Source organism: Nematolebias whitei, chromosome 8 (genome assembly GCF_014905685.2).
Source record: "Nematolebias whitei isolate Nwh7 chromosome 8, NemWhi1, whole genome shotgun sequence".
Classification (NCBI taxonomy): domain Eukaryota; kingdom Metazoa; phylum Chordata; class Actinopteri; order Cyprinodontiformes; family Rivulidae; genus Nematolebias; species Nematolebias whitei.
In genome coordinates this window covers 6,822,769-6,833,361 of record NC_056505.1, presented here as the reverse complement: position 1 = coordinate 6,833,361, position 10,593 = coordinate 6,822,769, and the positions used below count along the sequence as shown (strand labels likewise).

Sequence of the window (10,593 nt, the reverse complement as noted above, 5' to 3'; positions counted from 1 at the left end):
CTATTTAAGAGACTGAGCTGAAAACAGCACCTCAGACTGAGGAAGTCTCTTGGATGAGAGACGAAACGTTTCTACATTTTTTTTGCTTTGTTTTGTTTTTGTTTTTTTGAATGTCCAGAGGACCAGATTGAACTTTTTTGGATTAAGTGAACAGCAATAACTTGAAAGTCGTCTTCATGTACCCTCTGCTGGATACATTGTACAATTACGGATGGTTCCCAGTTTTTTAGGGGTTAAAACTAGAAAAGTTTATATGGGCGCATAATGGGACAATTATCACTGATCCATGGGTCCCCAAAATGCCTATATTTGCTTAAATTATCGGCCCTGCATATATATTGGTCGGGCTCTATAACAGTCTAATGCTAAAGATGTTTTGATGCATGAAATCCAATAAAGCTTTTCAATTTGTAAACATAAGAGCAGAATGTATTTAACCCATGAAAACTGGTATTGGTCAAACCTCTGAGTGTTCAAGGAGAGCCTCATATCAGTCGGAAAAGTGAAGTACTTTAAGACCTTTTTTTAGCCAGATTAGTCAGTTGAGAACAAAATCTCATTTTCAATAATGACCTGGCCAACAGGCACTGGGCAAATGATGTCAAGGGAACAGTGGAGGAAAGGTGAAGTAGAAAAATAGCAAAAAATACTAGCGTGGAAATGAAAATCCAAATTTAGAAAGAGGGAAAGGGAAATGGCTTTTCAGAGAGACAAAAATAAGAAACCAAAACTAACAAGTAGGAATGCATCAGTACCAGTACTGTCCTCATAAAAGTGTTCAGATTCTACTGATGAGCCTGAAAAGGTCCTTAACAAGCTTCTTAGTCAGGAGCAGCTGCTAACACCGTCTCAGGGGAAGGCACTAAGCTAATGCTAGCCTAATGCTTCAAAACAGTGATTTATTTTACCTTCTCGTCACTCGTACGGCTGTGAGCTGGATGTCTATTAAAAATCTAAGTGACAAAAACTCCAACCATTGCCTTGTTGTTATCTTAATATGGTTAATGTCAGCTTTAAGCAATGTCAGTGAGTAGAAACTGTCTCTTTTGTGTTGAAAATGACAGCGGTGAGGACTCACCGTGAGGGACTTTTGTAAGAAAAAGTGTGGCAGTTATTTTAATTATTATTAATTTAAATGGAAAATGTGTTTAAAATGTGAATTTTCAACATACAAATCACCCTTTGGAACAGATTAAATCTGTAGATGTTATACAAACTGTATGAAGTGTAATGGTAATTATTAGTAATTGTATTGGCAAGTACTTAAATGTAGATACTTGCACTTGAAAAAATATGGTATTGGTACAACAAAAAAGATTAAATCGTGTCATCTGGACCAGTGTCTTTAAGTGAGAAATGTTTCATCCCCCATCCAGGGGACAAGATGAACCACTTTGACCTTGGTTGTCCTCAGGCTGTTTCTGTGAGTAGCAAGTTGGCCATCTGGCCTAAAACATTTGATTGTTGTACATGATGACTGATTGTTTTGCATGTGTTAAAAGTCTAATTTTGATATTCTAAGAGGAGGTTGGCTTGAAACATGGCAGAGAAGGCTACCTATAGGACAGATCTGGTTGGCAGTCTGAGGAAGTCCTCTGGATGGGGGACGAAACGTTTCTCACTTAAAGAAACAGGTCCAGATGACATGATTTAACCTTTTTTGTTGTTATCTACCTGGATGATTGAGCTTACAACCCCTTTTATGGTACTGGTACATTCCCACTAACAAATACTGCTGAAAAAACAAAGACAAAGAGTGAAAAAAAGAACAATATGCAAAAACTAAACATTGCAGAGTGTATAGATGAAGCTGAAAACAGGGTGAGACAAGACAACAGTTAACAGAAAGTACAAGGAAAAGGGGAAGAATAGAACAAATAAAGTAGAAAAAGTAAAAAAGACAACAAATAAAAGCAGACAACAAAAGACACAGACCACTGACAGGCATAGGGAGGCCCAGTCACACGTACAAAGGTGAAGTGCTCCTACCTGGCATCGGCCTCGCTGTAATACTCTCTGGCTACGATGTCCTCGAACAGTTCACCTCCTGTAACCCTACACACACACACACACACACACACACATTTATTAAAACTGAAAAGTCTGTATTAGAAAGTGTGGTGAAATAAAAACTTCAAAAACTATTAAAAAAAAAAAAGAAGAAAGAACGAAAGAATTTTAAATTCCTTCATCCTTTTTTTATGGCTCCCCATCTTCCCCCAAACATCCCTAACACTCCCCCATCCCACACCGTTACCATGGAAACTAAAGGGAACTGCTGGGAGGTGGATGAGGAGGGTGTGGGTGGCGACGGTGACAGCGATGGGGTAAATATAGGAGGGAGTTATGTAATGGTAAATATACAGAGAGCATGGGAATCAAGGGAGAGGAGGAGGAGGAAGAAGAGAGGCAGATGAAGAGCGTGTTTGAAAAAAAGGAGGAGAGGGGAGGAGAAGGATGACTTACAAGTCGAACAGGAGGTAGTGGAAGCCCTCCTCTGATATACTGTCGTGAAGACGGACTGGAAGAGAAAGATGGAGAGATTGAGGGATAAATGTTCAGCTGCCTTCATCTTTATTTTATTGTGTTTTATTATTAATTATGTGCCCTGGTAAAGATGGCTGCATGCTTTTCAAACTGCCTCTGAATACCGCTGGTTATCACTGCTGCATTTTAAGCAGGAGATTAAGAGAAAAGAAAGCAGCGTGAGAGGAAAAGCAACGGGGAGTCATAATAATGAAATCTTACATCATATATTTATAATATAATTGCAAGTTCTGGCAACAAAGTACAAAGGGCTGTGCATTACAGCCATAAAATCCCACAAATACTTTTAGATACCTATTATTAAATAGGTTGTATTTTATATAAATTGTTTTTGTAATTAAAAATAAAACAGCTGAAAAAAAGATTTAAGTTACATGGAAACTGGTTGTATGTTAAAAAGGCAAGACTTGTCTTTACTTTGCTTAAAAGAATAATAAATAAAATTTAAAAAAAAAGAGTAAACTTGTTTAACACATCACGTAGCGTTAAGTGAAGCAAAATGGAGAGACTTCTTACCGATGTTGGGGTGTTTCAAAAGGCGACAAATTCGAGCCTCTCGCTCCAGCTTCTGGTGATCTGGAAAACAGCAAACAGTAGGGTAAATAAAAACTTTAAGTGGATTGTAAAAAGATGACCTAAATAATAAATATGACTGGAATATGTTGCAGCTCATTTGTTTAGTGTAACGTGTTAAAAGGAGCCTACACAATTAGAAAACTTACAGTTGTAGAAAGAGTGATAAAAAGGATGAAGTAAGGAAAATATACCCTGAGAAATAAAGTACAGCAAGTGTAGCTGTGAGTATTTACAATGTGTGATGAGATGTGTTGCTCTGTCCACACACGCTGAAACACAACTACTGAAACTAAACTACTGAAACTAAACTACTGAAACTAAACTACTGAAACTAAACTACTGAAACTAAACTACTGAAATAAAACCAAAACTATCCAATGACTCCATAAAACAGGAAAATAAAACGGTTTATTGGAAATCTGAGGAACTTTTATAATCAACAACGTGAAAAAAGGCCAGTCCACTTTACAGAAATAGTGCTAATATCTGGTGTGGTTGTAGCTCAGACTGGTCACCAGTACATACTCTGAGCTCTAACAAGAAAATCCATTAGAGCTCATTTAGAATCAGCTTTAATTGTTTGTTAGCAAAATATCTCATGAACCAAAGGACAGGCTTTCATCAAACTTCCAGGAATATAAAAAAAAAGGCACTGAATGTACCTCTACATCCCTACAAGTGTTTGTTTTAGATCAGTGGTTCCCAACCATGGTCCCTGAGGAACACCATCCTGCATGTTTTAGTTGTTTCTCTGCTCCACACCTGAGTCAGTGATTTAATTACTTCCTCAAGTTCTGCAGAAGCCTGTTAATCACCTGTTCATTCAAATCAGGTTGGAACAGAGAGGCAACTAAACCATGCAGGATGGCGTTCCTCAAGGACCAGGGTTGAGAACCACACTGTTTTAGATTAAACTCAAATCAAGATGGCTGTCACTGCCATGACCTTAGAAAACACAATAAATACAATTTACTCAGTTTAACCGGTTTTGTGATGAAAATTTGTTGTAAATTAATTACAACACATCCTCCAAATGCTACTCAATGGGTGAGATATTTGCTTAAAACTTTAGCATCAACTTTTGAACTCAATCCAGTCTGTTTGTTAGCAAAATATCTCAAAGTACTGGATGGCATGTGGTGTGATTACCGATGAGCTTCGAGGGTATAAAATATGTTTTTTGTATCAGAATATTGTTTTGCGAGACCAGAGAGGACACGCTTGAGTTGATGCTCGTCCAGTGTCGGTACTGTTTTACCTGCGTGCTTTTGTTTTTTAAATTTAAATAACCTTTCAGGAACCGCCTCCTTCTTGTTGTTGTTGCCCCCCCAGCCTGTGCTATTTTAAACCAATCAGGGTTTGATATAATATCATCTCAGGGGGCGATGCTCTGTTTGATTCATGGCAGAACTAATGCTCAAAAGTCTGTTTACACCCAAATCTATATGTAATCAAAGTTCTAGTTCACACGATACACAAACGGAGACTAAAGCAAAGTGGTGGTACCACATATCTATGAGCCTAGAAAGCAAAGAGTATTCTAACATGAGTATCTAAACGCTCAACAACACGTGGCTTACATTCCACACATACAGTTTATATACTGTTACCAGGTACAGAACATGCAGGGATACAAATAGCCCTGGAAAATCACAAGCGCACACATTTACACTGGCGCAGAAGTGACAGTGAAGTGTAAGCCCAGTGATTACAGTCTTAGAGGTTGAGCTGGGAGAGGCGGAGAAGATGTGGAGGAGTGCAGGAGGGGGAGAGAGGAGGAAGAAATACAAGAACAATTAATACGCACAAAGCCTGGTTGCTGTCTTTCTGTTGACAGACGACATCGCTAACCGCTGCCGTCCCTGCCTGCTGCTCGTTTGCTTCCACTCACTTCCCTCATTTGTTCATCTCTGAGGAACAACTAAATAGTTTCTATGGGTTTGAGATTATCGTCAATAAGAATATTTTTTCCTAACTGCGTCCTGAGATAAACTCACCATGTGGGGCCGTGCTAAAATTACTGTGCGCTCCTGTTGAACACTCCCTGATATGTTATTCCTACATTTGCTACAATGGCAAATGGTGGAAAACATGTCATTAGTGGAGGGATCACATTTCATTCTGTCAGTGGCATCTGCTGATAACACGAGTCCAGAAATGGCCCCGAGTAATCCCCTTTATTCATCGTGATATGGTCTGTCAGTGGAAATTACGCTGCCTTTGTTATCTGTAGTCTTTGTAGGAGGGCATGACTAAAGACTGACGAGGAAATTAATCTGAAAGATGGACGTGTAAAAACTAAACATGCTTTCATTAACTAAAATAATAACTGTCACTCGTTCTGTACAGCTTAAAATACACGTTTAAACATTTTGTTGCTGTGAAGAATGAGAAAAGAAGTTAAAAATTAAACATCTAGTGCACGTGATGCTAGCCTCGTCTGCGCTTCCTCTGCGTTGGAACTAGAACGTTGGATGACAGAAATTGTTGCAGGATTCACAGCTCGACACAGAGGATGAGCTTCAACATCATATCATTGCTGCCCAGGTTTTTCATAAAGCCGTCAGGATCAATGAGAGATCAAGCAGCAGTCGTGAATGACAGATGACCTTATGACACTTTGTGGTGGCTTTTCTGCAAAACGATCTGCCCAATCAGAACAAAATGAGAAATTCTGGAGAAAAACGTGGGGAATTCTGGGGAAAAAACAAAAACAAAAAACATTTTGGCAAACAATTAACTATTTCAGGAAAAAAGTCCACTTGCTATTTAGCTGCAGTGTTAGGTTTATTAACAAGGCTCATGGGCGTAATTGAGACTAATTTAATCGCAACAAATATATGTCAATTTAAAATTATATTACATGCACCATCAACTTTTTGTTATTTGAACATCTACACATCTTAAATACGAAAAAGAAAATCACATCTTCATATATTTTCTTTCACAATTTGTCAGAATTAGCGATGTCAGCATTGTCCAGGTAGTTCGACAAATTAATCCGAGAACACCCGGAAACTGTCCCAGGTCCTTTTTCTTATTTCTATCAATAGCTGCTTTATTAGCCAAAACAATTCTCACAGCTCTTTAAAGGCCATAAAATAAAATACATTAAATATTTTTTTTCTCCATTTGCTTTTACTTCTTAAATTGATTACTCTGAGTTAATGGAAAAGCCCTTTGGCAGGTCTTATATGAGCAAATATCAGCAAATTTAAATTCAATTCAGTTTATTTATAAAGCGCCAAGTCACAACAGAAGTCGTCTCAGGACACTGAACAGAAACATTTATATATAAAAATAATAATTTAACATTATTTATCTGAGGAGCAGACTGCTTTAAGTTTAACTCCATCACAGAACTCTCATGTTGAGCAAGCATGAAGGCGACAGTGGAAAGGAAAAACTCCCTCGTGAGGAAGAAACCTTTAGCAGAACCAGGCTCAGGACAAGCTCCGTCTGCTTCGACCGGCTGGGTTTGAGAGGAACAGATACACAATGGCAGGTCAAGAATCACATGTTAAGATAGAAATAGTATCAAATGAAAACTAGTCAGTTTTAACAATTCATTTAAGGAAATGAGGTCAACTTGTCCTACATAGTCTAAGTCTATAGCAGCATAACAAGCCAACCCTAACTATAGGATTTATCAAAAAGGAAAGTGTTAGGCCCAGTCTTAAAAGTGGACAATGTGTCAGACTCACGGACAGAAACTGGAAGTTGGTTCCACAAGAGAGGAGCCTGATAACTGAAAGTAGGGATGCACAATATTGGATTTTTGGCCAATACGCCGATATGTTAAAACTTATTTGGCCGACGACCGATATCGATATTGATGTGATATACAGATGCCAAAAAGGGGGCTGAAAATGATGTAACACTTCAACTTGGATTATGTTTAAAGTCAAATTTATTCAAGATGTTTACTCTCTCCAACAAAATGACAACACTCGAAAAGTGCAAATTTGTAAATTTTCACAAATCTAAACTCGACCTGTTCACAAGCGACAAGTGCAAAGCACATAAGTAGTAGTGCGTAATGCATTTAGAATTCTTCTCGGCTGTGATCAGATCAGGTAGGCGTGCGTGACGTCATCACGTTGTGCTGGCGCTGCAGGCATCCTTGTCACTGGACTCTAATACAAAAACAGCGCCTTTTATATCGGTGAGTTATTTTGACGGAATGTCCGATATTTAACTTTACTAATATCAACCGATATCGATACCGTGCCAATATTGTGCATCCCTAACTGAAAGATCTTCCTCCCATTCTGCTTTTTGAAACTCTAGGGACCACGAGTAAACCTGCAGTCTGAGAGCAAAGTGCTTTGTTAGGAAATTATGGAACAATAAGATCTCAAATATAAGATGGAGCTAGGTTGTTGAGAGCTTTGTAGGTAAGATTTTGACTTCTATTCTGGACTTGACAGGGAGCCAGTGGAGAGAAGCTAAAACTGGAGCGATATGATCTCTCCCACTAACTCCAGCTAAGACTCTGGCACAGCATTTTGGATTAACTGAAGACTTTTTAAAGAAGTATTGAACAAGTATTTGGTCTTTGTAGACTATACTTATTTGCACGTACAAATAATTATTCAATTTAAAGTAAATTTCCATTTAATGTGCATCAATATGCTTAACAATCACTGTACACATGAAAAAATAAAACATAGTTACATTGTTCGAACCAGTGGCCAGAGTTACTTGAGTGGAGACTAAAACAAAAATACAAATCAGCTGCTTCTGAAAGTTATAAAAGCTCTGTAGTGGTGCCTGTAGTTTATAATCAGATGTTATTTTATTGCTGAAGTTTATTCTCAAAACTACAATTTCACTTTGTCTCCGCTTCCAGAAAGAGTGAGTCATCGTGCACACTTTGCATCAGCTGAAGTGAGGTGGGGATGGAAATGAGGTAGGCATCTATTTTTGATGGTAATGTACCTAAAAAATAAATTAATTAACTTTCAGACGGATTTGAAAGCAGAAAAGTGAGAACAGGATGTAGCTTTCTTGTATTGTCATGTTGACTAAAAGTGCTTCAGAGCCAGACTCTCTTCATCTGTTTGCTTCTCTCTCTCTCAACTAACATTCACTTTATTTTCAATCAAACACATTTTTAATGAAGCTCGTCTTATCATCAGATGTGCCGGTACACAGACACTAGAGTCTCAAATAATAAAAAAAGAGCATCCGATTAAAATTAATTTAATCCGGCAGTCACTTGGAGCCATTTCCAGTCGTTTGCTTTGTTCACAGAAGTTTCCAGCTGCCACTAAATGTTTGTACAAACGCAACACCGAGTTAATAAGAATGCAATGATTTGCAAACCTCATAAACTCGTGTTTTATCCTCAGTGGAAATTGTGCCATGTTTAGGAAAAAAAAAAGGTAATTTGGAATTTGATGGCAGCAACTAATTAAAAAAGTTGGGATGGGTACAAACATGAAACAGTTGGAGAATTTTGCAACAAATAAGTTTAATTGGCAACAAGTCGGTAAAAGGACCGGGTATAAAAAGTGAAGTGTAGAGAAGCTGAATCTAAGAAATAAAGATGGGCAGAGGTTCATAAGTCGGAAAAACTGTGAAACAATTTTAAAACAAAGTTCCTCAACAAAAAGACTGAACATCCCATCATCTACCGTTCAAAATATCATCAACAGATTAGAAGAATCTGTAAAAATCTCTGAGCTTACAGGACGAGGCTGGAAGTCACGTCATGGATCTCTGGGCCCTCAGGAGCCACAGGTCTGGTTCTGTTCTGGATATTGCGGGGGCTCGGGAACACTTCCACAAATCATTGTCTAAACACAGTTTGTCACACCATTCACAAACAAGTTAAAGCTCTATCAGGCAAAGAAGACATTTGTGAACACCATCCAGAATTACCTCCATCTTCTCTGGACCAGAGCTCATTTTAAATGGACTGAAGCAACGTGGAACACTGTCGGTCAGATGAATCAAAATCTGAAATTATTTTTGGGAACCTGAGACACCACGTTATGTTTAACGACTGTTAGTTAAAAAAACAAAGAAGAGATGTTTCACAGAGGGAAACGTGGCCCTGTCCCAACTTTTTGTTACAATTTGTTGCAATCAAATATAAATGTTTCTCTTTTTTGTGTAAAACTGGTACAATATTTTAGTATTTGATGTTTACCATGTTCCACTGAGAATAAAAGGTGGGATTATCAGTTTTGCAGATCATTTGTTTTTATTGACATTTCATGCAACGTTCAAACTTTTTCAAAGCTGTGCTTGTGTTTTTATTATTTTTACTTCCAAAAAGGGTTTGACTTTAAAGAAAGTTCAAATTTCCACAACTTTTGTTAGAATCAATCTACTTTTACTTGGATACATTTTTAACTATGGTTGGCTGTTATCAGGAGGAGTTTACTGGAAACTATTATCACCTTGACTAATGGGGGGGGGGGGTTAATGCAGCTCATGGTCGTGTTGATGGGCTTGACAAGCAAATTAATACATTTAATCCACTGTTAGTTCATGTGTGTATAATATTTTAAATTCAAATAACTACAAATATTTTCTTAGCTGTTCTGAACGGAAGGAGTTTGTCGTCTATAACTGGTTATTTAGTGTACACTGCTCCAAATGTTTGTTTTAAACTGTGGGTCAGGCAGCGCTGTTCATCTGATGCAGCAGGTAAATAAGAAATGAGAGGAGCCAGGGAGAGGAGGAAGGACGTGGTCCTGAGGGGGACGATGGGAGGAGGAAGTAAAGAAAAGAGGACAAGCGAGAGGTGAAACATGGCGAGCAGGAGCATGAGCACCGACTGATAACCCAAGGATCGCACCGAGTGAAGTCTGTGAGATTCTTCGTGCTGGAGAAAGAGAACGGCGCTGAAGAGAGGAATATATTTGGGTTAATCATCACCAGGGAGGCCTGACGTCTCCAGAGGGAAGGAAACGTAAAAAGACATCCAGATATAACCACTGTTCAGAATATTTGACTTACAGCATCTGCAGGACTCGTTTCAGATGAGATTTATAGAAAATATAATTCACTTTTTCATACTTTCTATAAATACATAACACAAGGACAGGGGAATTTATTGCCTGGCCAGAAACTACAGCAGAAGGTAATATTGTATTTTATTACCTTGCTCTATCTGGTGCAGTAAGAAGGTTCAAATGTATTAAACAACTGTATTCTGTGGTTGCACAGAAGTTATTCAAATTATTGTTTGGCATAAAGCAACAAATAAATATTGCCAAAAAAAGTTTGTAAACTTACAACTACCGATGCACAGACGGTAGTTCTTTGAGCCGATTCTGATTTGCCATAAAGAGATTATAATCTAATTTGGGGGATTTAATTTCATTCTAAAATGTGTAAATGCCAACACAATTTTTAAATTACTAATTACTGATGAATAACTAATTGCTCAGATTTCAGATTTTAAACAACTTTCACATTTTCTCAACAAAAAAAAAATTAGTATTCAGTATATAT

The 10,593-nt window shown here is 37.9% G+C and overlaps 1 protein-coding gene across 2 annotated transcripts in view; it reads right to left on the bottom strand.

The window, feature by feature from the left end:
- The window catches only part of camk2b1 (calcium/calmodulin-dependent protein kinase (CaM kinase) II beta 1), an 87,423-nt gene that overhangs the window by 64,940 nt on the left and 11,890 nt on the right, over nt 1-10,593 (bottom strand). For both annotated transcript variants that reach the window (XM_037680873.1, XM_037680871.1), the window contains exons 3-5: nt 3,064-3,123; nt 2,467-2,521; nt 1,990-2,055 (exon numbers count right to left, since the gene is read on the bottom strand). In XM_037680873.1, coding sequence (XP_037536801.1) covers nt 1,990-2,055; nt 2,467-2,521; nt 3,064-3,123 — 181 coding nt within the window. The remainder of the gene's footprint in view (nt 1-1,989; nt 2,056-2,466; nt 2,522-3,063; nt 3,124-10,593) is intronic.